The 25,282-nt window shown below is 35.5% G+C and overlaps 1 protein-coding gene across 3 annotated transcripts in view; it reads left to right on the top strand.

The window, feature by feature from the left end:
- Positions 1-22,760, top strand: part of LOC117399343 (cadherin-7-like) — a 46,255-nt gene extending 23,495 nt beyond the window's left edge. For all 3 annotated transcript variants that reach the window (XM_033998438.3, XM_034914916.2, XM_059023113.1), the window contains exons 4-12: positions 838-957; positions 2,337-2,504; positions 4,645-4,832; positions 5,640-5,893; positions 6,238-6,374; positions 7,856-7,977; positions 9,145-9,262; positions 10,274-10,525; positions 16,545-22,760. In XM_033998438.3, coding sequence (XP_033854329.1) covers positions 838-957; positions 2,337-2,504; positions 4,645-4,832; positions 5,640-5,893; positions 6,238-6,374; positions 7,856-7,977; positions 9,145-9,262; positions 10,274-10,525; positions 16,545-17,038 — 1,853 coding nt within the window. In that variant the 3' untranslated portion in view covers positions 17,039-22,760. The remainder of the gene's footprint in view (positions 1-837; positions 958-2,336; positions 2,505-4,644; positions 4,833-5,639; positions 5,894-6,237; positions 6,375-7,855; positions 7,978-9,144; positions 9,263-10,273; positions 10,526-16,544) is intronic.
- Positions 22,761-25,282: the final 2,522 nt, after the last annotated feature.

Genomic DNA, 25,282 nt, shown 5'->3' with positions numbered 1-25,282 from the left:
TGTATAGTTGGCAGACATGTTGGTAAAGCAATATGGGACAGTTTGGCATTGTTCCCAAAGTTGATTTTATCAGTATTGCAGGGAACTTCAGTCTTTCATTTCTTACTTTTCAAGAACTCTTAACTTTGTTTTAAAATAAATCTGGTACAACTACCAACACTATTTAATTATCTTAGCTAAAAGAAAGGGTTTTTAATGAAATAAAGGTTTTCTGTAGCTGTAAAATATAATCACATTTCAGACTGTTGTCATTTAGTTCTTGTGGGTCCAGGTGGCATGAAACAGCTGTACCTATTAAAGCAGAGGTTTCTGAGCAAAATCTTCATTTGATATTGGAGGTTTGAAAGCTTACTCCTTTTAATACTACAATCCCAAAATATCTGAAGCATATGCTTGACAATATGCTTTAAGTGTTAGTTATTTAGCCCATTGTCTACCTTTCCTTATTTGAATTTTTAAGACTGAAAGTGTTTTTTTTTTGTTTGTTTGTTTTTTTTAACATATAGGCCTATAACATGTTGAATTCAAACAGCGCAGGTAGAACACAGAAACAAATGTTTTAGTATGTATCTAAAAGACAAAGAAAACACAGCAATAATGTATTATTAAGTAATGGGTTTAGGTCATAATGCAAAAAAAATGTACCAAAAGTACTGTATATTTATTCAATCTTAAAATCATAGCTCTTATGTTTTCTGGTTTTGAAGAGACTGCCTAGTACCCCCATTTACTAAAGCACTGAATTGATATGTGAGAGTTAAAAGCGCATGATTTGAAGGTCATGGTTCTGTGCCCTGTTATTAAAATGATAATTTACACAATGATTTGGAATTGCAGGAACTTCAGTTGTTCAAGTGACAGCCACAGATGCTGATGACCCTACTTATGGAAACAGTGCCAGAGTGGTCTATAGCATTCTACAGGGACAGCCTTACTTCTCAGTGGAACCTAAGACAGGTAACCCCTCGATTCTCATAAACCCTGAAAAAACATATAATGTGACTTCCATTCCTTTCAGTTTTGCAAGTTCTGTTGAGAAATGGAGCCATATTAGGATACATACACTCTCTAGTTTTACTCCACATTGTACAGATGATAAAGCGCAGTTTGTAAAATAAATAGATCATACACTATGCCGACCTGCTATTTATTTATTTCTTTCATGTCCATTGGAACACCTGGTTTTAAATCAGAATCCACTTTGTTTCAATCTGATGACAGCATATGGCCTAGGTTAAAAAAGGTGAACCTCAGACCATTTTCTTATGGACAGCCAACATAATTGGTACCAGTTTAGTCTGAATACAATGGTGCGCAAACAGTATGTGCAAGGACAACACCTTTATGAAGGTCGGGGCTGAGCTGCGTCAGTGGGTCAATGAGCAAGCATCCGTGTACTGCTGAAGAAGAAACTGCAGTCTGATTAAACCTGACATTGACAGCATGCCAGTCGCAGATCTCCAGCGCAGACATTTTGAAACCTAATGAGCACAAAATCACTGCACCAGTCTTTGAGGGAATACAGAAAAATACTATTTTGTCAGCAAAAAAAGCCATCTTGAGTCCTGGTAAACATTTTCAATTCAGAGAAAAAGGAACCACAGTCCAAAGATTAGCACAAAAAAGCCAGATAGTTAATCAATTGCTTAATTTGGTAAATAAGTCACTGCTGATATATCCTAAGGGTTCCATTTGCACTGATCAAAAATACACCCCAGGTTGAATTTAATTCACTTAAGATCTACAGAATATACACTTGTCAAGAAAGAGAGACAGTACTTCCAAATGATAAACTCCAGTTAATGCTAACAATATTAAAGCTGCAGTATCCTGTAATTATATTCAATTGGTGTCTGTTTATCATCTTAAAGTATATCCATAATTTAGCTTTATCTGCTTTTTACTTTATCAGAACTGTCTGTCTTAAGGGAGCTTCCCCCACTCTCCCCTGAAACCTGCTTGTCAATTTATAACTGCGTGAGTAAAAGATATGCTTCTGCTATTACTAGCAGCAGCAGGAGGTTATAAACATCTTCAATTTCTATACTAGCTCAGAAAGCAAAACACATTTAAAAAGAGGTTTTTATCTTTTATGTCAAATGGTGTTCCTGTTGTACTGCTTCTTATATTTCACAGGGCACATCCATAAGCTGATATTTATCAAGATGAGGCCGATAACATTAGGAGGCACTATACCTCTAGGACGAAGAAGAAGATAAATCAGCAAATACATAAAGACAGCATTATAGGAATGAGAGCTAGGCTAGCTAATTGGAGTTATAATGGGCCATCGCTGTAATGGTCTATAGACTGTAGCTGTCTATGCTTTTTTTCAGGCATCATCAGAACTGCCCTTCCCAGCATGGATAGAGAAGCCAAGGATCAGTACCTTCTGGTCATTCAAGCAAAGGACATGGTAGGACAAATGGGAGGACTATCTGGAACAACCTCAGTCACTGTCACCCTCACTGATGTTAATGACAATCCACCACGCTTCGCACGCAGTAAGAGCCTTTAATACATTATGAATGCATGTCTTCACTTTTAAAGGTTCACTTGAAACAAAATGAAATAAAACATGCTGTTTTTGTCACAGCATCTGTGTTTAACATGTGAATAACAGTCACAACAGTACTGTGTAGAGTTAGAAATGTTGGTATTCTGAAACAAATTAGTGGCTGGTAGGAGTTCTATCATGAAATAAGTACATCAGGAGCGTCCAATCAATCAATCAATCAATCAATCAGTCTTTATTTTATATAGCGCCTTTCATAGTGGAACACCACAAAGCGCTTGAAACACAAACCAACAACATCAACTGGTTATAAAATGATGCAACGACTAATGTGTTTCGTTTTTTGCTACCATAAAAAATAGTTTCACATGGTGTACAGATAAATAAATGTCACAAATACATTTTACAGCCAAGTAACACGGAGATATTGATTAGTCTAAAAGCAGTCACTAATAGTAGCAAAATATATATTTGTCACAGGATATTACAAATTAGTTTTTTAGTTTTAGTGTTAAGTATATAACAAAGTATATTGAAATAAGGAAGATTTCTAATTTGTATTTTATACATTATTGATTTGAACTTGCTGTTTGTAATGTATAAAATACACCCCCAAATTACTGCATACTTCTGGCCCTCCATTCTGAAAAATTGACAAAGCAGGAACTTGCATGACCAGAACAGGGCAGTGTAATAGAGCTGATTTGTTGCTGAAATATCACTATTGTCAAAGGCATAGTGACAAAAGATTAAACATTTAGGAATTTTATAGTCTTTAATCTAATACCAGAGTTGTTTTCAATATGCTGTTCTCGTAAAACAACAGAATGTTCAGTTTCTAATATATAAACAACCATGATATCTCAGAAGGGTGTATTTAGAAGTGTAGTAGTAACCATGGAAACATGTAATTATATCAGACTAGATCCAGCTAGAATTGCTAATTGTAAAATCATGAACCACTGGTGTGTTTGGCTTGTGTAGTCTGCATATATAGTTGGATCTTGTGTTCTTTTACCAGATAGTACTGCTAAATTGCTGCTAATGTATTAGTTGTGTACTACCTTAGACAGCTATTGTGGTAAAAGTAAGCAAGTAATTTAGTGGTACCCAGTACAAGTATTAACAGTCGTACTAGGCAGCACCAACTGTAGTACCTTTTTGGTAAAAATGCACGGTTTATATTGCATTATTAATGCAGAAGCCATGTTCTGATAGATTGTTTTAATTTCTATTCCAGTGCAGATAGGACTCATCTCAAATTGTATTAAAGATAACCTGTAATGTTTTTGTTAGCTTTTGTTTCAGTGGGAGGTTAACTGAGTCAGTGTTATTCTTCTAATAATAATCCAGTCATTTCAAATGTTTACCAGGTACTGGGTACACGCACACACACACGCACACACACACACACACACACAAATAAGTGGGTTGCTTTGAACTATATTAGATGCAATTATTTGTAAGTAGTTTTGGCAGACATGAGTTTGTTAAATTGTTTTTGGATTTGTCATCAGACAGAATCAATATTTTATTAAACCCTACCCTGACCACTGTCTCAGTGTAGCTTTTTGCTCTGCGGATCACAGCATGCTAAGGCTTGTGGGACTTGGAATAGGAAATACTTTTTCCACGGTATATTAAAAAGCCATCAAAACGATTATGAGCTGGCAAATACTGTTCAGCAAATTAGCATTTTGAAAGAAAATAATACTTACTGTGACAAGGTATTGTACCAATGAGAAATACTTAAAAAAAAAAATGAGTGTGCTGCTGAATTTCTGGATAGATAACATATTTGTGTTGAGCAAAAAAGGGCATTTTTAATTAAGTTATGCTGGTTGGGATAAGGATTAAAGTTGATAAAAATGTACTTTAAACCAAGAATTCAAACTCCATATACAATTCTGTTTTTAACCAATAATCTATCATTATTTACACAACGATGTTTGGAAGCAAATGGTTGACCGAAGTGCATTGCACATGCTTTCACTTGTGAATGTCCTGTTTATGTGAGAATATTACCTTCCACGAATTCTGAAGTGCAAAAGCAAAACACTACAGCAGTTTAATAAACGGGAACACCAGTTTGAAAATGGTCTCATCAATAACTGTGTTGGACTTCACAGAATCCTATCAATACAATGTACCTGAGTCTTTGCCTGTGGTCTCGGTGGTTGCCAAGATAAAAGCAGCAGATGCTGATGTGGGACCAAATGCTGAAATGGAATACAGGATTATAGACGGGGATGGCCTTGGGATGCTCAGAGTTTCTACAGATAAAGAGACGCAGGAGGGAGTCATAACTCTTCAAAAGGTAAAGATAAACCAACATGATACGGAAGAAATCATAATGAGACCATTTCTATGAACTATAAACAATAATATAATTATTTGTTGCATTAAAAAATTACTAAATTAAAGAAATTTGATGGAACAGAGGGAGACTAAAAGAAAAAAAAAAAGAAACATTGGCCCTAGTTATAATAATGGTATTGACATTATTGCATTTATCATTATTGAATACAGTATACTAAAACAATCTTCACATTTTATCAAGATTACAGTAAAATAATGTGATTATTATTATTATTATTATTATTATTTTTATTATTATTATTATTATTGTTATTACATTAGTTACTGTTACGTTTCACATTATGAAATGGATATTTGCTTTGGTCTGATGAAAATGTTTCTGGCTGTAGATCAGACAACAGCATTAAACACTGCTGCAAAACAATGTCAATTGCAGGAGCTATGGCAGTATTGTGTCTGGGTTTTATCTATGTAATTCTGTCAGTCAGTGAAATCCTTTGCACATTATTTTTTTATTATTAAAAACAGCAACTTGGTATTCAGAATTAATTGTTGAGGGAATAGTGTGCCTCTGCTTTGAGTGACAACTTATGTTCATATTGTCTTCATTCATTTGCTACCTAGCCTAGAAGATGGATGTCATGAATACACAAAGTACAGAATATGTTGTTAATGCCAATTTGAAATGATGTCAAGACATTTAAACAAAGTTTTTCTTAGAGCTTTATATAATACAATACCACTTCTAGTTATGCCTACTGTATTTTAATTGATTGTTACAAACATTCATTTTTGCATTTTTCAGGAGCTTGATTTTGAAACTAAAGCAAGCTATACCTTGAGAATAGAGGCCACAAACAAAAACATCGACCCTCAGTTTTTGAGCCTGGGACCATTCAGTGACACAACAAATGTGAAGATCATTGTGGAAGATGTGGATGAACCGCCTATCTTCACTTCTCCAGTTAACAGAATGGTGGTTTCTGAGGCAGCTAAAGTTGGGACTATCATTGGAACTGTAGCTGCTCATGACCCTGACGCTTCCAACAGTCTAATTAGGTATATGGCTTTGAATCATATATATATATATATATATATATATAGGACATTAACATTTTTAACATGCCTGGAGGGGAAAGAAAATGAATATGTATTAATGATATGGGTTTATTACTCGTTAGTCAGTGAGTCACCAAACTTAGAGAAGTTGAACTTCATGATGCACTGGTTGTCATCCAGCTGTAAGATGCTTACATTTCTTTATTCCCCCAAGATATAATTACGCTGTGTAACAATATCTTTTAGAAAGCTGATCCACAGCAGTGCTGACTTTGTGGGGGGGGGGGTAAGCCTGGTTTAATAAATGCTTTCTTGTAGTTAATCTGTTTTACTGTCTATTACAGGTATTCTATAGATCGTAATACTGACCTTGAGAGATTTTTTAACATTGATGCCACCACTGGTGTAATAAGCACTGCTAAGCAACTAGACAGAGAAATGAACGCAGTTCATAATATCACACTTCTGGCAATGGAAAGTCGTAAGTAAAAAAAACAAAAAACACAATATATCTGACTTTGCACTATGGTAGATTTAAATGATTCGTGGACATTTGCATAAACACTGGAAACCAAAAGTAGAATTTATTTTCAAACTTTTTCTTGTGTTTTCACTCAATAACAAATCTAAATAAGCAGTGAATGGTTACTGGGTGAAGCAACAGAGCACATGCATCAGTACCTGCATAATTAAATGAAGTGTGAGAAAAAAAAAAAAAAAACACCACACAGCAGTCGTATCTATTACTTACTCCCAGGGGTTTTCTGAAGTTATTGGGATTTAATGGGCTGATGTTACTGGTAATATTAGAATGCTTTAAATTAAAATGTTTATAATAAATATTTAATGCAATTCTCCTGCCTACTGCCCACTAGGAAAGCATCAATGAATCCAAAATGTTCATTACAATAGTGTGCACAGTATTTATATGACTGTACACAAAATGAAATACAAAAGCTCTGTATATTGGCAAAGTGATTTGGCAGAGCTACACTATAACTTATATTACCACTGTTGCAAATTCTTTTTTTACAGCTATTTATACTATTTCCAAAGGTTAAATCTCATGTACCACCCAGTAAAAGCGATGTACAACTCAAGTGTTCTTGTCCTTTGTAAATAATGATGGATATATTATTTAGTTGATTTAGTTAGTTTGTATCAATGTTTTTTAATATCCATAGCTAGTAGACCTCAATTTAGAAATACTAAAATAAACTTAAAACTTAAACTTAAATTCAAATGACAAACGTTTTGACTCGAAGTCTTATTCAGTGTCTTCAGCTAAGTATATATTTTAAATATATATTTTAATGAAAGTATATTACAATAGTCATGTATTGTTTGCTCTCTGCAGTACATGTTACAAAAATCAAACATTTATTCATGGAGTTCACTAATTAGCCAAAGTGTGCTGGAAGGAAGTCATATACAAATGTTTCAATGTACTTAAAATCGTGGCATAGCTTTGGGGAGAAGCGAGAAAATGAAATATTGATCTAGCTGTTGCTTGAGCTGCTGTTTTCGATGGTTTGCAGCAAATTAAGTAAATATATTCTTGTGTTCTCAAAGATTGCTCTAATGCCACAGACAAAACAAGCAGGTTAATGAATATAGTATCTACCCTACCCTCTGGAAAAAAAAAACTTTTTAATTGGTGGTGCATTCCTTCTCCATCTCACATATTCTAGTGTCTACATATGTAATTGAACTATTATGGTTCTCTTGTTGATTTTGTTGATTTATATGTATTCATATATTTTACATAGTTGTACTTATTTAATTTGATGTATCTGCTATTCATTCCCCTGGCATGAACTGTGTCACTGAGGATTGAAGTGCGTACACAAGCTGAAACAATGTCTACAGCATAGCATAAAGATAACTTATAATAAAAATATATGTTTGTTTTGTTTTTGTTAATCTTTGCTTTTTTAATTTTTTTTATTTTAACTTTCACAGAAGACCCAACACAAGTTGGAAGAGGAATCGCTGTTATTTCTGTTTTGGATATCAATGACAATGCGCCAATGTTTGCAATAGAATATGAAACTTTTCTTTGTGAAAATGCTGACCCTGGACAGGTATTCCATTTAGCTCTTTTCTATAGATTATAATTTAAATTATTTATATATATATATATACAGCTCTGGAAAAAATTAAGAGACCACTGCAAAATTATCAGTTTCTCTAGTTTTACTATTTATAGGTATGTGTTTGGGTAAAATGAACATTTTTGTTTTATTCTATAAACTACTGACAACATTTCTCCCAAATTCCAAATAAAAATATTGTCATTTAGAGCATTTATTTGCAGAAAATGACAACTGGTCAAAATAACAAAAAAAGATGCAGTGTTGTCAGACCTCGAATAATGCAAAGAAAATAAGTTCAAATTCATTTTTAAACAACACAATACTAATGTTTTAATTTAGGAAGAGTTCAGAAATCAATATTTGGTGGAATAACTCTGATTTTCAAGCACAGCTTTCATGCGTCTTGGCATGCTCTCCACCAGTCTTTCACATTGATGTTGGGTGACTTTATGCCCCTCCTGGCGCAAAAATTCAAGCAGCTCGGCTTTGTTTGATGGCTTGTGACCATCCATCTTCCTCTTGATCACATTCCAGAGGTTTTCAATGGGGTTCAGGTCTGGAGATTGGGCTGGCCATGACAGGGTCTTGATCTGGTGGTCCTCCATCCACAACTTGATTGACCTGGCTGTGTGGCATGGAGCATTGTCCTGCTGAACACAGTACTGTGCAAAAGTTTTAGGCAGGTGTGAAAAAATGCTGTAAAGTAAGAATGCTTTCAAAAATAGTTTATATTGATCAATTAACAAAATGCAAAGTGAGTGAACAGAAGAAAAATCTACATCAAATCAATATTTGGTGTGACCACCCTTTGCCTTCAAAACAGCATCAACTGTTCTAGGTACACTAGGGGGGGAGGAAAGCGATTCAACAAAGATTAAGAGGGTGTTCAGGAATGATGCATGGCTGATAAATTCAAATTTGATTGCTTTGCAGGGATTATTGTGAGATTTTTAGAAGTTGATTTAACAAAAATATCACAAGGACAATCTGCTACAGTACTCCAATGGAGTTTGTGCCTTTCTTATTCTGCCTACAGCCATTTAGGTGAGCAGTGGCTCAGTCCAGCTATTCTGAGGAAGCATGGATCAGATTTAACTCCCCTAGTCATCAAGTTCTCTGTATGATACTGACAGACATATTTCCTGTTTTTCTCAGGTTATCCAGACAATAAGTGCTGTTGACAAAGATGAACCGCCCAATGGTCACAGATTTTACTTTGCTCTGACTCCTGAGGCAGCAAGCAATTTAAACTTTACCCTTCGAGACAACAAAGGTGTGACTTTAATATTCATTCCTTTAAAATAACTCTGCTGAACTGCCTTCCCTGACATGAAAGGCTTATTCAAAGACATTTACTGCTGATTCTAAACAGTTATGTTGCTAGTTGGACATTAATTAAGGTGCAATCAGTGCCTAAGTCATTTTTATCCTTGAATTAGCTGTCATGACTGCAAAACTGTTCTTTAAATCACTGGGACACCTAGAAGAAAAACAGAAGGGGCTTCAATCATTTTTAAGTACAGCTTTTCACATTCTGCATTTATACCACTTTATCTGAATTAGGGTGAATGGCAAAGCACATGCTGGCATTTTCAGATGTCTCACGTTGTGCAAACAGACTGTGCTGTGAAAAATGAGCCTGTATACAACATAGGATTGAGCTTGTTGTTTTCATAAAGGTGACCGCAGTAACACTGAATACATTAAAATAATAAACGATAGCTGATGATTACAGGGATTTTTTTTATTGTTCTGTATGCCTAAGCTGTAAATCAACCTCTGTCAAGTGCAACAGTTATGTTACATTTTCACCAGTGAAGTGGATTTAATATAAAAAATGCTACATTTTTAAATGAAATACTTTGCTCAAAAATGCATCAATAGCAATTATTCTAGTAACGCTATAGGATTAATAAGAAAGACTTCTATTTCCCAGTTTTGCTATTGCATTTTAAATTAAATATTGTTTTAAATCATAAAATGTACAGTATGAGTCAGACACGCCAAATGTCAGAGATGGCAGAGAATTATCAGCACCAATAAAAATCTTGTTTATTAGATCTGGTACTTAATAATAAGGTCTCATTGTATTTAATAACATGACCTTGCCTTAAGCCAGTTACACTAATGTATATATTGTTAGCCTTGCATTCTCCATAGATTGCTTCTGTAAATACAATTTTTACACACAACATATTAACATATTCATATTTAAATAAGTATTGTATTTTTTATGGGGGGTTTTTTGTGTTGATACTTGCTAAAAACAGCTTTTCTTTTTTAGATAATACAGCCTCAATCCTGACCAAAAGAAATGGCTTTCGAAGACAAGATCAGTCCATTTACAAGTTGCCTATTTTTATTATGGATAGTGGAAGTCCATCCCAAAGCAGCACTAATACTCTGACGATTAGAGTCTGTGACTGTGATCCAGATGGGACAGCCCAATCGTGCAATGCTGAAGCATACGTGTTACCAGCCGGACTCAGCACTGGTGCCCTTATAGCAATACTGGCTTGTGTTCTAACATTGCTAGGTATGTATCCTGTTTATACACTTTGAGTGTTTTACTTGTCCTTTCATTTTTGTATAACACTGACTGTCATGCATCACTGTATCTTGCCATGTTTATAGGGTATTATACAAGGGGTGCACTCTATACAAGAGGTGAATGTTATAAAAGGGATGTAACTCAAGGCAGCTCAGTGCTGCGTGTTATACACAGGGTGAGCATTATAATCAGTAGAATAGTGGGGGCTAAGCATGTCCTTCACCAAAACAGACATTGCTGTAGGGTTGTATAGTTAAATCAACTGCAGATTATTGGATAAAAATCATGGGGTTTCCATGCAAGTTTTTTTTTTTTTAACTCGAGACATTGACACGAGAAATGTCTTGTGTAAAATGCTTTTTTGGGTTTCCATTCGCTCAGTTTATTTTACTCGAGTAAACCAGGCTTTTCACCCGACGTCATGCAAATGAATGGGAAAGGTGGGGGTTGATATGTAAATTAACTATGTGTAAAGTACTCGTGTTGTTTTTGAAGATTACCAGTGACATTTTGTGAAAATGTGGTTTCCATGCGCAGAGAAGTGAATCTAAGCTGCTGTCATAAAGCAAAATACCCTGTACCTGCTTGGGTAAAAATGTGCTTTACTGCTCTTGACCAAATTGTTTTTCAATTTGAGGAGGCTCGTGCTGTCAGAGATGCTCTCCTTTCTTTTAAGTTGTGTTGGATTTACTGCTGTGTTAAATATTAATGATGCAAACAAATAAAACACAATCAATACGTTCATTTGAAATTTTATTTGGTCAGTTCTGAGAGGGCATCAACAACTTGGATGTTGTTGCGCTATTTTGGGCGAGCAAGCTGACTTATGACATCCAGTTCACCAACTATATTTATTAACGTGGAGGGCAGATGCGCCGTCAGGGAGGTAGGTGCCCTCACAAGAAACAGGTTGAGTTATCACTTCAAGCTTGTTTGGGCTCCTTCACATTTATTCAGATACCTTTTATATGATTTCAAAGTCTGTCAAATAGCAGTAAGTTATTCTTGGCCAGTACATCCTGCCCTGGGGGTATGTCTGTGCTCTTATTACATCAGTGCAATGTAGATACTGGAGTCCACATTGGAAATAGAGATGTAGCATGCTTATCTTTTTAATAAGCAGTTTGGATAACCTCACTTCCTATATTTGAGTTTTGACCCTTACTTTATATATGAACAAACTCCATTCAGACAACTCCAAATTAGAAGGGGGGCATTTATTATTTAAAGATTTTTTATTTTTATATAACCATATGCAGTAAATAAATATACTCCCAAATGAACAAAACCTGCATACGCTCAGAAGCAATCAAAAGAATTTAGGAAAACAAGTTTCAGATGATGTCAGTTAGCATAAAGATTAGTGTCTATTTTATGGCTTATTATTATAGAATTCATAACCCTCAGGGTATAGGTAAGGTAGAGGATTTTAAGGTCAGGAACAAGTGACAGAAGAAGATGAGCAGAGGTCACAGGTCCCCCTAAATACTCTGATAAACTGCACACTACGTTTGATCACATTTCCTTACCACTGCTATTTGAGTTTTTAAGCTAATCATGGAAAGAAAAAATATAATTGTAATTGCACTGTAATCTAATATTTCAGTTTACAACCAGGTTTAGCAGAGCAGGGTGCATATTATTACAAATAATAGACTACCTTATAAGATGTACATTGCATGAAAACAACAGGGCAGTCTTATCTACATATTACAATAAGCTGCAAGTGGTATTCCATTAAGGTAAACTGAGGAAAGATTGGAGGAAGAGGAATAACCTGCTGGAGCTGGAGAAAGAGGAGGAAGAGAACAGCACTAAAGTTGGATATTCCACAAAACAAATGGACAATTGATTGAAATTGTTAATGCCCTGGGCACAGAAAAGCACACAACAGATAAAGTGCAACGTAAATGTAATGATCTAAAAGCCTTTAAAATTGTATTGTAGTTTGGTCAAAAGGCCACATGAGTGCATTCAATTGCAGCAAGGGTTTTTCAGCAGCAAAGAATGTGATAAACCTTTTTGATCTCTTTGGAATCCCTGTGTCAAACCAGTGGCATAGACATGCTTAACCCTTTGCGGTGCTTTGTCGGACGTGGTCTGACATTGCAAAAATCTCGTTCTAGTCGCAAAAAAAACCTGTTTTAACAGCCGACAGAGGGTGTACCCAATCGTCTCTGATCAGAAGGAAGGTGGAACCAGCCGAGTATCTCTTCAAAATAACTCTAATAAAATTTGAACTGAGAAGCGCAGACAGACTTGGAGAGAGCATCATGGCAGAGAGCAGGCGGCAGAGAAAGACATGGCAGCCTGAAGAACTTGCAGAGATGATTGGGGAAGAAGTCAGTGACTATGAAAGTAGTTTAGATGAAGATTTCGAAGAATCCAGTGAAGAAGAAATTCATTTTTCTCAAAGTGACGAGTCAGAGGAGGAAATTGAAGAAAGCAAGCACGGCGAGCCAGATGTGGAGGTGGGGTGGAGACCTGTAAGCGCAGATAGTTGTGTGATACATAGGTGTCTGCTTTGTAGCACACACTGGATACTTACAGATAAATCTGTGAATAGCATGTACATAGTTATATTTGTTCTATAATTGTTGTTGGTTCAAATTTGTGCACTTTTTTGTTTTTTGTATTTTGCAGTACTCAAATAAATAGTTATAAAATACATACATTGTTTTTGGTTATTTTTTTCACTTGCTTTCTTTGTTAGAGGTGACTTATTTTTGTAATTCTTTCTTTCTATCCTCGCCTCATATAAATAGTTATAAAATAGATGAAAAATTGTTTTTGGTTATTTTTTTCACTTGTTTTATTTGTTGGGGTGTATTATTGATTTACAATAAGTTTGGAACCTGAGTGATTGCTCTAAAGTGACTCTAATGCAGCAAAACCAATAATCTTGTGATTTAAAAAAATAAAAAATTAAATTTTTTTTGCAATATTCCCCTAATAAAACAAACAAAAAAAATGAATAAAAACGTGTTTTTGGTTGTAAAAAAATGTATAATTTTCTTTCCTCAGAGTATCACTTTGATTATATAGTGATTTGAAACATGTTTTATGTAAATAATGTCAGCACATGGTCTAAAGTGTTATTTTGTTCCCCAAAATGCAATAAGACCTGAGCCGCCTGACAGGGTCAAAATAATTGGACTGCAAAGGGTTAACCACCTAGCTGCCCATTTATTTTGGCAATTTCCATGTTAAAAATAGTTTTCAGAACAATTTTTGCTATATTTTTAAAAATGCACTTTTTTATTGTTATTATAAAAAACAGAAATGTACTATTTCAATAGAACTTAAATAACAACAATGTGTTTACAATTGTAGCATTATAACAATATAGAGCACATATTTTCTTCAAATGGAAGCATTATATAAGTGTATATATATATATATATATAATATATATTTTTTTTTTACAATCGCAGCATTATAATAACAGTGTGGCAAAATAATTGTGCAGTCATATCACTTTTTAGAAAAAAATGTGTGAGAGAGATTTCAAAGCAGATGCCCTTCAAACTCTCATCAATGCTAACGACTTTATACATCAGAAAACTTGCGTCACAAATTTTCAATCACGCCACATACTGTATCTTCCACAGTTTCAGGTACGGGTGTATATCCCAGGTATATGCATTATTATCTGTGAAGTGTAGGTACAATAAATAAATAAATTGGTCGTTTTGATCAGTACCAATCCTGACAAGGTTTCCTTACAACCCCCTGTAACACCAACAAAGAAATAAATCCTCTCATCTCATTCTCTGTAGCTGCAGGTGTCATTTCTTACTCTCAGCTGTGCTATCTGTGGATGAGCTGGTCTGTCAAGCACATTTCTTAGGAACTGCTGCCAGTGAAAAACAAAAATGCAGACTATTGTACCATATAGTCTACTTTTTTATTCATTGGAACACGTTGAAAAGACGTGTTAAACTTTGCAGATGCACATATAACCACTGCACGCTATTCTCACAAGAGTGACAAATTTGGACTTGCTTGCACTCTACATGGTAATCGCGGGATAAGCAGCTGGATGGTTAATACTTAAAACCAGTATTGCATGACTTCTGGCAGTGTGAGAATCAAGATCATGCTTAAGAAGCTCCCAAAGGTGGAAAATAGTTTATTTGTCAAACCAGTAGAGTTGTATAACACTTTTATTCGATGCCTGCAGAAATGTAGTTCTAACTCAATTCATTGGGGTGTGTTTAAACAGTGAAATCTGATTTTTAATAATTGAAAATCAGCTTTATATGTGCAGTAATTATTTACACCTTCATATGAGCAGACATTTGCACAAGTCAGTTACATGTTAAGTCTTTAACAAGTTTAACGAAAATAATTGTGTAGTTTCCTGAGAAACGTACTTGAAAGCAACAATACGTAACCACTTCAAACGTAGTATACATTTACACAGAAAACCATCATGTAGTCTTACAACTTACACTCTTTTGAAAATAGAAACATTGTGTAAAAGTACTCAAAAACACACTTGTGAGCACCATGAAAATAGGGCCCTATGTCAGTTGACTCAAGTCAAAAACTTTTTCAAGCCTATCTTAGTCTTCACACATTCCCCTTATTTGTATCCCTTTATCTAAGTTCTTGTATCTTTCTTCTAATGTTACATTAGTGACAGTAGTGATGGTAGTGCACTTGCTTATTTATTTTATCTGTGTTAGTGGAATTATTGAGTTGTATTTCATTTTTTTAAAATATTGAAATGGCTGTTCAAATTCCATAAACAGGAGACAGTGGCTTGGTTTCCATGAAGTTTAGAAACTCCAGATTCTCTCTCCAGTGGCGTGAGAATGTGACGTAGCACGCACATATCACACACATTCCTCACACTATATAGCAAGTGCGTGGCCAAAACACAATATGGCAAATACCAGTGAATTGCCTTTTCACGCTAAAAAGCAGCGCAAATTTACTAAAAACAAAGCTGTTTTTTTTTGGCATAGCACCGTTTGAAAGCCATATCATATGTTCACGAGACTTCAGCAGTAGGTCAGCAGTGTGCAGTAGTGGTTAGGGCTCTGGTCTCTTGACCGGAGGGTCGTGGGTCAATCCCAGGTGGGGGACACTGCTGCTGTACCCTTGAGCAAGGTACTTTACCTAGATTGCTCCAGTAAAAACCCAACTGTATAAATGGGTAATTGTATGTAACAATAATGTGTAAAAATAAATAAATAATGTAATTGTATGTAAAAATAATGTGATATCTTGTAACAATTGTAAGTCGCCCTGGATAAGGGTGTCTGCTAAGAAATAAATAATAATAGTAAATATCCTGTTTGTGACATAACCTTACGGCGTTACCAAGCAATTATGTATTAACAACAACTGATATCTGCTAAAAGTAGCCCTGGCAGGCTTCTTTGACCAAATAGAAAAAAAAAATAAGATTTTTTTTTTTCAATTATGTAACAGCACATATTGAATTATTGCCATTTGCAGGTGACTCCTAAAAGGACAGTGCTTTGTAATGTTTTATAAGCAAAATAATTTACACTTTAAGCTTAGACTTTTCAGTCCCTTAGCTGTAAGATAAGATACAATTCATGTTACTAGTCTTAAGTAGCATCTGTCATTAGTACCAAGAACATAAAAAGTCACGTTTGTACCCCAAAATGTATTATATTACCATAGTTGGGAATTAGTGCCAGTGGTCTCATATGTTACTGCTGTGTGGTACCGACCTCAGCACCAGCATGGATGAGAACGAAAATCACATACTGTTGTGTTTTAGTAAAACTGTTTACGGATTACAATCTTTGCTTGCTCTCTAAACCAAGTATGAAGTAAGACCTCTTCTGAAATATCAATTTGTTTTACAAAGGACAGCTGGCTTTCAGAAGGACATTCAGTAATTATATTTTTATCCTAGTTTTGAACAGGGAGAGGGAAAATGGAGATGCTTTTGAAATTGAGTGTGCCCTACAATGTAATGGGTCAGTCATTTAGAAAGTAATTTAGTTTTTCTTTTTTCTAGTTCTGGTGCTGCTCATTGTCACAATGAAAAGGCGGAAGAAGGAACCACTAATATTTGATGAGGAGCGGGATATTCGAGAGAACATTGTCCGCTATGATGACGAAGGAGGAGGGGAAGAAGACACCGAGGCTTTCGATATGGCTGCTCTGAGGAACCTCAACGTCATACGAGACACCAAGACACGGAGAGACGTAACTCCAGAAATTCAGTTTTTCTCTAGGCCTTCATATAAAAGCATTCCAGACAATGTTATTTTTAGAGAGTTTATATGGGATAGACTAAAGGAAGCTGACATAGATCCCAGCGCTCCTCCCTATGACTCCCTGCAGACTTACGCTTTTGAAGGTAGCGGCTCTGTTGCAGAGTCACTCAGCTCCTTAGAGTCACTGAGCACAGACTCAGACCAGAATTATGATTACCTCAGTGACTGGGGACCTCGCTTCAAAAAGCTGGCAGACATGTACGGAAACAGCGAGGACAGTGTATTCTCTTAGCTTTGGAGCTAACTTTGAGAAAGCTTTAAAGACATTTAGTTTGATGGTGTAAAGATATGAAGAAACAAAAAAAAACAATTCTAACCTTTAAGGTTTGTGCATTTGTACCTTATTTGGAGTTTCCCAAGAGACTGAGTAAAATGAACAATTAACTATTTCAGTAACATTAGAATCTCAGTAATATCTGATTAGATAACTGTTTTAGGCTAACCTGGGATAATGGCTCATGTGATAAGAGGCAAGGCACATGCTGCCTCAAAATCACAAAACGCTGCTGAGATGCTCATTCCACTGCCAAGCTAAATCTGAAGACCTGTGTATTATTACAACAATTTTTCCATATGAGGGTGGTGCTGATATATACAATAATTCAATATTCTGTTTCCTGTTCTCCGCATGGCATCTAATGTTTTTTGGCTGTAGCAAATTACAGTACAAGTTCAGTTATGGTACTGCTTGTATGCTTTTATGGTTATAAATGTATATGGGTCCTTTAAAAAAGGAAAATGTACAATGGACTTACCGTCAAGAGTGGTTTTCAGGTCAGTGTTTCTTAATAGGATCTGTATAATACAGGTCAAGTAAAGTATTTGCTCTATTACTATGTAAAAGAGATTTTACAATTGCAATTTTAAAAGTGTAAGATAAAATCAGGTTCTAAACAGTAACAGCAGAATGTATGTATGCTTAGAAATGTATCTGCTGTCTGTTTAAGACTTCATTAATCTTCTGATTAGTACAGGAGAGTTACTGTTTTATTTTCGTATTTGATAAAAGGTGTTGAATTTATTTACAGATGTTAGTCTCTGTTTAGCCCTGGTTTTCCACTGCCTGTATAATGTGTAAACATGTTGATATTGTCTACTTTTATATAAGGTAAATGAAGCCTGGGGAGATGAAAGAATGATGAAAGGACTAGAACAGTTATTATTTTTTTTCAGAAAGCTGCAGACCATCATAGCGTGTGATCAATTTGAATGAAACATCTGAACACTCCTTCTTTAACAGACTAAACAGCCTTTACAGGATCATAACGGATGAGTCAACATTTTACTTTTGAATTTATATATATAAGGTTAAAAAGGGGGAATGATGGTGTATTTTGTAGAAAGACTGTATCATACATTGTTAGTTTATTTTCAAAGTTACAGTTAAAGAATCAGAATTATTTTGTGATGAAAAATAGTGAAAAATGCATAAATTACAGCAACTTTTAATTTTTAGTCTCAGCACCATATTTATCAAACATTGTGTATTTTAATGTTACTGAAATGTTAGCATTAGGGAAAGGACTATCCCCTGTATAGTAAACAAATAACATTTTAAACTTGGAAATATAATTTAGTAATTTCATTCAACTGCATAGGATATGAAAAGTGGTGACCAGAAATAATTTTGTTGGAAAGAGTTTCGAGAGGAATCTGGGTAGGCTGATTAAGTAAGAGGTACACAAGTTCCTAATTCTTATCAAGATTGATATCTTAGCCACATTCCAATATCTGGAATGGTACTTAGTTTCACAGTGACCTGGACATTAGACTGCTGGAAAATTAATTTTCATTTGGAATTAAACTATTCAGGCTAACCATTGTAAAAATGTCCCTTTTAAAAAACAAACAACAAATGTACTTGTAATTAACAGCGACCTCCCTGGGATTTGTATTGTATCAGCCCTATCACATTGTAGAAAGTGACCTTCAGTTCGTAAACAAAAGTTGATTCATGAAATACCACCCAACAATTTTGTAAATCCATCTTCTTCCTAATGGTCTACCCCACTGCTTTTGCTTTCATTTGTACATTCTGAATTAAGAGTTTTGTAATAGAATTTTAAATATTGCTCAGGACATTAAGTCACGTGTATAATTTTAAATAAAAAAAAGCAGAAAAAAAATAATGTGGTTCTGTTTCAGTGCAAAGAGCATCTTTTGATATACAAAATTGTAATTACTTTGTCAGCATTGTGTGATGCATGTACGATGATAGCAGAGACTGTTCCCACTGGGGAGAGCAAGACAAATTATTTGAACTTTGTAAACTTGAGGGGCAACTTTGCTGCACGCTAGTACTGAAACCTCCCATTTTTGATCTCCTTCAAACTTCACCAGAGTGGATACGTTTTAAGGATGCCGGGAAGTTCAGGAAAAATCAGGGAAGTACAAAATCTGTGCATTGGGTGGAGTTTGGGAGTGGAGGATAACAGCCAATGGCTAAACCGCTTGCCCTGTCCCCACTGAATAAACTAGCTGCTGTGTATTCCATTTGCTAAAGTAAATGTTACCATTCAAAATGAGTTCCACTTTAGTTAAAAAAAAACCCACAAGATAACACATTAAGAACGAAATACCACAAACGTCTTGCGTTTCATTTTTCAAATTCAAAACCTGAGTCCTGTACATATCGAAACATAAACAGCGAACAGGAGAAAGCCTATTTGGAGGCTTGAGTGCTTGACATTGATTTGTAATGAAAACACATAACTTGACCATTAGGCCTACTTATTAAATGTTGCAACAGTTTGTTTTGTTCCTCATTTCATTATACACTAATCGTATTAATTCACTAGAGAGCCTACCATTAAAATATCACATATCAGAATGCCCTTCTGGTCGCTTGCTTTATTCATATTTATCTGACATACATATAAACCAAACAAACCCACACCACAACAAAATATAGTCAATATTCGTCCTGAACATAATCCTAGTGCCAGTAAGTATGTGCAGAGGTGCTGATATATACAATAATTCAATATTCTGTTTCCCAGCCGATGTCAGTTGCCAATGGGTAGATCATCTCGAGCATCTGAAATCAGTTGAGAATCTGAAATCTTGTTAGACTCATTTTGCTCACAGACATCTGTGTCTATGTTATGTATATTACACAGCAGAAACCCTGTGCAGTGGTGGTTAAAAAGTGCCACAAACATTTTACATGAACAATGCACATCTGTCTATCTATCTATCTATCTATATATACCTGTGACAAAGTGGTGAATACAGGTGTGTGCAGTGCAGAGTGGATAGAAAACAGACAGACAATGAAATGCAGGGGTGAAAGTGATGTCTGGGTTTATGCTGGCTTTCGCTACAGCTCCGGATCGTGCTACTGGTAGTCTATTAAAATACAGACAACAGTTAACAAAAACAAGACAAAACTCACGGTTCATGATACTGCAACACAGACTCCTTGTAGGTTTAAAACACTAACCATTTACCAAGGAACGGATCACTTACACTATGTCCCCTATTTATATCCTCGCTCATGACCCCTAGGTTAATGAGCGCATCCGCTCCTCCAATCCTCATATGCCACGCCATTTACCGTCTGGGTCATTGAGTTTGGGTACCGTAGCTCCGCCCCTTTTCTAAATGGCCGACTTCCACCTACCCTAAGGAATAAATTGTCGTGCCATTTAGTTAAGGGTACTCCTTACATAGTGCCCTCACAGGTCGGGAGGGAGATCTAACACCAAGAATCATTCGATCTCTGTCACAATATCCCACCCTGAAATACGCCCCCATTTAGATTGAGTCGACCACATCGGGTTGGGGTTAATTAAAATTTTTATAACCCCTTTTCATGTTCGGGGTGGGATGGTCTTGCGAATGACCCCATCATGATGCAGAAAATTCACTTAACCCGAACCTGATCTCAAGAAGATCTTCAGAAAACACAACCTTACTCGAGCAATGAGCAGCAATGTCACAGTGCGCGCCAGTAAAGCTACGGTACCACATTAGCTGCGCAGTACATAGCACAGCATAATAAAATAACACATCAAAGAGCAACCTAAATATTCTACATTTGTTTAATTCTAACAACTAATAACATTAATAAAATAATCTGAATAGTGCAACTGGTCCAGAATGCTGCTGCTTACATCTGTCTTTGAAAATGTGCATTGGATACCTTTCAAATATCAGATACTTTTAAAGATTCTTCTGTTGACCTTCAAGGCTCTCTGGCGTACTGGCCTTAAATATTTATCGGACTTGCTGCATCCCTACATGTCAGCTGCGCTCTTCAAGTTCAGAGCTGTTGGCTGTTCCCTTGACCAGCTGGGAGGACAGAGTTTTCTCCAGTGCTCCTAAACTTTGGAACTCATTGTCAATAGTTGTGAGAGGCTCTCATTCTCTTGAGAAATGTAAAGCACTGCTAAAGACATTTGTTTTTCCTAGCTTTTGGTAATTGGGAGGATTTTTTTATGTAAATAGTTTTGCAGTCTTTGTAAGCATGTTTTTATTTTAGTTATGACATTGTACTTTGTATTTGTATATATAATGTTTATATTTGTATATTGTATATATAATGTCCATTTGGAATGAACATTCTATTCTGAGGTCATCATCATCATCATCAACATCATCGGGGGAACCTGAAGGGGAAGTTTTCAATCTATATGCCAGAGATTGCCAGTGCTATTGGTTTTCTAACATAATTAAATATAGGATTTCATACATTTAACAACATTTTAGGAAAAACATACTTTTATTTCACTAGCTGCATTTACACTCATTAAAATCAGGCAATTTAGTTCAGTCACTCCTAGTATATAAGCAAAAGCCCTCTGTGCAGTGTTAAACAGAATAATGCAAAATCTGGCCCTTGTGAAAAATATCTATTTGTAAACCACTCTGTTTTGAGGCTACATTTGGTTCCTTTGAAAGACTGCTAGTCCAAGCAAATATGTTAGGTCCCACTAATTATCATCCGTATTTGATAATTAGGTAAAGAAAAAAAATCTTAGGTTTGATTTCATTCTTCAGTCATCCTGTACTTTACACAGAGAGAGAGAGAGAGATTCATTAGTGCTCGCTCTCTCTCTCTCTCTCTCTCTCTCTCTCTCTCTCTCTCTCTCTCTCTCTCTCTCTCTCTCTCTCTCTCTCTCTCTCTCTCTCTCTCTCTCTCTCTCTCTCTCTCTCATTTTGTTATTGAAAATGCAGGGTTTCAAACTCACGCCTGTACCCAGACCTAAGCATATAAACATGCTTAATTAGCCATTACCTGACTCCAGACAGCATAATTTACATTTCTGTGTCTAATTGCTCATCTTCCAATTTAATTGGTTCCTGATCTCTCCCAAAGTCCAGCATTTTGATTTGCTGATCTGTCCTACCTGCCAAGGTCCTATTATGACTGCATCAGCAGTTGTTGATGCATAGTTCACCCCCTAGTCTCTATAAGTCGCTTTGGATAAAAGTGTCTGATAAATGACTAAATAATACTAATAAAATAATGAATATGCCACATATAATGGCAATAGACAAATACATACATTATTTTGAAGGTGTGATGCTGTCTCATCACATGGCCGGGAACAATATCTATGCTCCTGGCCTATAACTTACTATGGACTGGGATTAACTTTGTGACAGACAAAATAGACTGTTGGACTGTAATAAAAATAAAAGACTTACCTGAACCGGAGGATTCCGAGTAAGACAGCAGTATAACAAAATAGGAAAAACAAACATTGTATATACAGAGACACGTGTGATTAATTGTTTTTAAATGAATATTGGTTGAAACCCCGGGGTTGGGTGAAGAGTGTATGGAGGATGTGGGCGTATGATAGTAATGTTATGTGTATTAGAGAAACTGTTGGTGTGTTGGTTGTTTTCTGTTTTCTGTTTGTTTAAACGATAGGAGTTGCAAACCCCTTTATTACAGCTGGGTATTTAGTTGGGGGTGGGGTCTGTAACATAAAAGCAGAGGTCCTAGCAAGGTGGGGGGGGGGGGGGGGAGTTATTGTAGAGCGCAGAGTATTAACTCCAGTCGGTTTTTTGTCAATGTGTTGTTTCAAATAAAAGTATCAAAAAAAGTATAACGTTTTGCACCTCATCTCTGTGTGGACCTGAATCTAGGAACAACCATATATGTGTTTCCACAGAAGTAAAGGGGGCAGAGTGACAGAAGGGTTAGGTGGAAGAAGAACCATTAACCCTTTAAGGACCAAGCGTTTTTCAGTGGGATGTTCTTTTTTTCCGAACACTCTGGAGAACATTATGAAGTACTTCAGAAACCATAAAAACTTTTTGCTTTTTTTCAACACAATATTTATGTTTTTAAATTTTATTTTTAAGTATTTTTACTATTATGTATTCTGCTTAGAGATACATGTATACAAACGTGTTACTCTATGACCTGAGGGACCTTACAATATTTCCTGAAACCGAGACATGCACCTGTATAGGGGGCACTATATAAATCTAAGTTTGATTGATTAATTGATTTTGAGTACAAATACATATTTATATGGTTGGAGGCACACCCCTGTACATCGTGCATCTTTGCTCCAACCAGACAGGGGTCTGTAAAGCAGATCTGTGATTATACAGGGCTTGCCATGCATATTCATAAACCTGATCCTACGCAGGTAGCAGGTAGGACTGATGAACCAATCAAATGCTGAACTTTGTAAGAGGAGTCGGTAACCAATGAAATGTTTCTGATTGACAAGTTGGATTTTACACAGAATATAATTTATCAATCACATTTGCAATGAAAAGTGTATTTCCACAATATTCAATATTTATATGGAGCAAAAAGGTAAAAGCAAGTATTTGTAAAACCATTTCCTAGGTATTTGGGCTATTCCAGGTTATCTGTGAGCCAAAAGATGCATGCTATGCCTAATTAAGCAGATGTGTCTAATTAAAATCACATTAAAAGCTGGAAAACTCATACTGCTGTGATCTTAAATTATACCCAAAATACAAATAAGTGTAATTTGTATCAACTTTCTGTTATCAGAAAACACATTTCACAAAATTCTTATTAATACTTCATTAAGAACCGACCCCAGCTGGTAAAAAAAGGGTCTCTAGATCATTTTTTTAACAATAATCCATGTTTACTATTTTTTGCCATGTACTTTCTAGGCCCTGGCTAATGACACTGCCTAAATCATCAAACAGCAGGTACAATAATGTGCCAAACACTACACCTTCATTCATCCGAATTTGGTTCAGGTGTATGCAATTGGCATTGTACTACAGAATGGCCCTTGTGCATTAACTCAACATTAGCATATTTATGATGTGCTGTGTTTGTCTTGGTACATTTTTAAGTGGACTTTTAAACAATTACTTGCATGTTTTTAAAGTTTTGTTTAAAAGGTCATTAAAAACATTTGGTATTGGTAAGTTAGATGTTGGATGAAATGTTCGCATTACAATGTGGGAAAGCTTTTAAACAACAAAAAAATAGTTCCTGGCAGAATAGCAGTATCTGTAAAATTCAACCACTGGAAAACACAACACAGGTTGCAAGCAGGTTTTGACAAATCAAGCCCGTAGTCATGTGCAAAGTACTGTCACAATCACAGAAACTTTCAACACTGGAGAAGACACACATTTAAAAATATGCCAGGAGCATTGCATTGTGGGCTCTTAAGAACATTCTCACTTTTTAATAATAATAATAATAATAATAATAATAATAATAATAATAATAGGAATTAGCGTGGTTATAGGATGAACTTTAGTTTACACCACCAAGTTCATGTAATCCTGTTGCTATTACGCCAGTACATAGAATGAAGCTTTTCCTTTTTTGTTTCTATTATTGTCCTTTATCCATCTCAGCATTTATGAACCATTGTTACATTGATTTTGAATGACCTTTAAAGAGGTGCCTCTCTGTGCATTTACAGCAGTTAACCTTCTTCTGTCATCAGACGTGACATTTCCAGTGGAAACAAAAAACCATTCTTTCTGTTGTACATGCAAACTTTACATTTGCAACACAGGTGGGATAACTTGTGTTTGTGTTTTTAATGAATCACATGGTTTAGGGCCTTGCTTTGATCTACTCTCAGTGTTCTACCCCTTTTTCTGTAGAACCCCCTATCTACTGTATTTATGATATCTCATCATTTACAACAATACATTTTCATTCAAGGGTATCATCCAAGGTATGCACTACATGACCTAATAAATCCAACAGGGAATTCTTAAAAGGAAACGTGTATTATGCTACCCATGATACTCTTTATGGACTCACTATTGTGAAAGTGAAAATAGGCACTTCTGAGTGGTTTACTTTCTCGTGCTCTGGAAAGGAAACGTGTGCTTACATTAGATGATCCTTTTTCTCAATCAAAGTAAAATATCAAGAACTTTGACAAAAATGACATTTCTGGTAATTAAAGTTCTTTTAAAATGTCAACTTAGTGTTTAATATAAGCCTGTTCCTTGAAATGCCAGAAACGTTAACTTTATGAAAACTCCAAGTATTTTA

This window comes from Acipenser ruthenus, chromosome 4 (genome assembly GCF_902713425.1).
Source record: "Acipenser ruthenus chromosome 4, fAciRut3.2 maternal haplotype, whole genome shotgun sequence".
Lineage (NCBI taxonomy): Eukaryota > Metazoa > Chordata > Actinopteri > Acipenseriformes > Acipenseridae > Acipenser > Acipenser ruthenus.
This window is presented reverse-complemented; position numbering and strand designations above follow the sequence as displayed.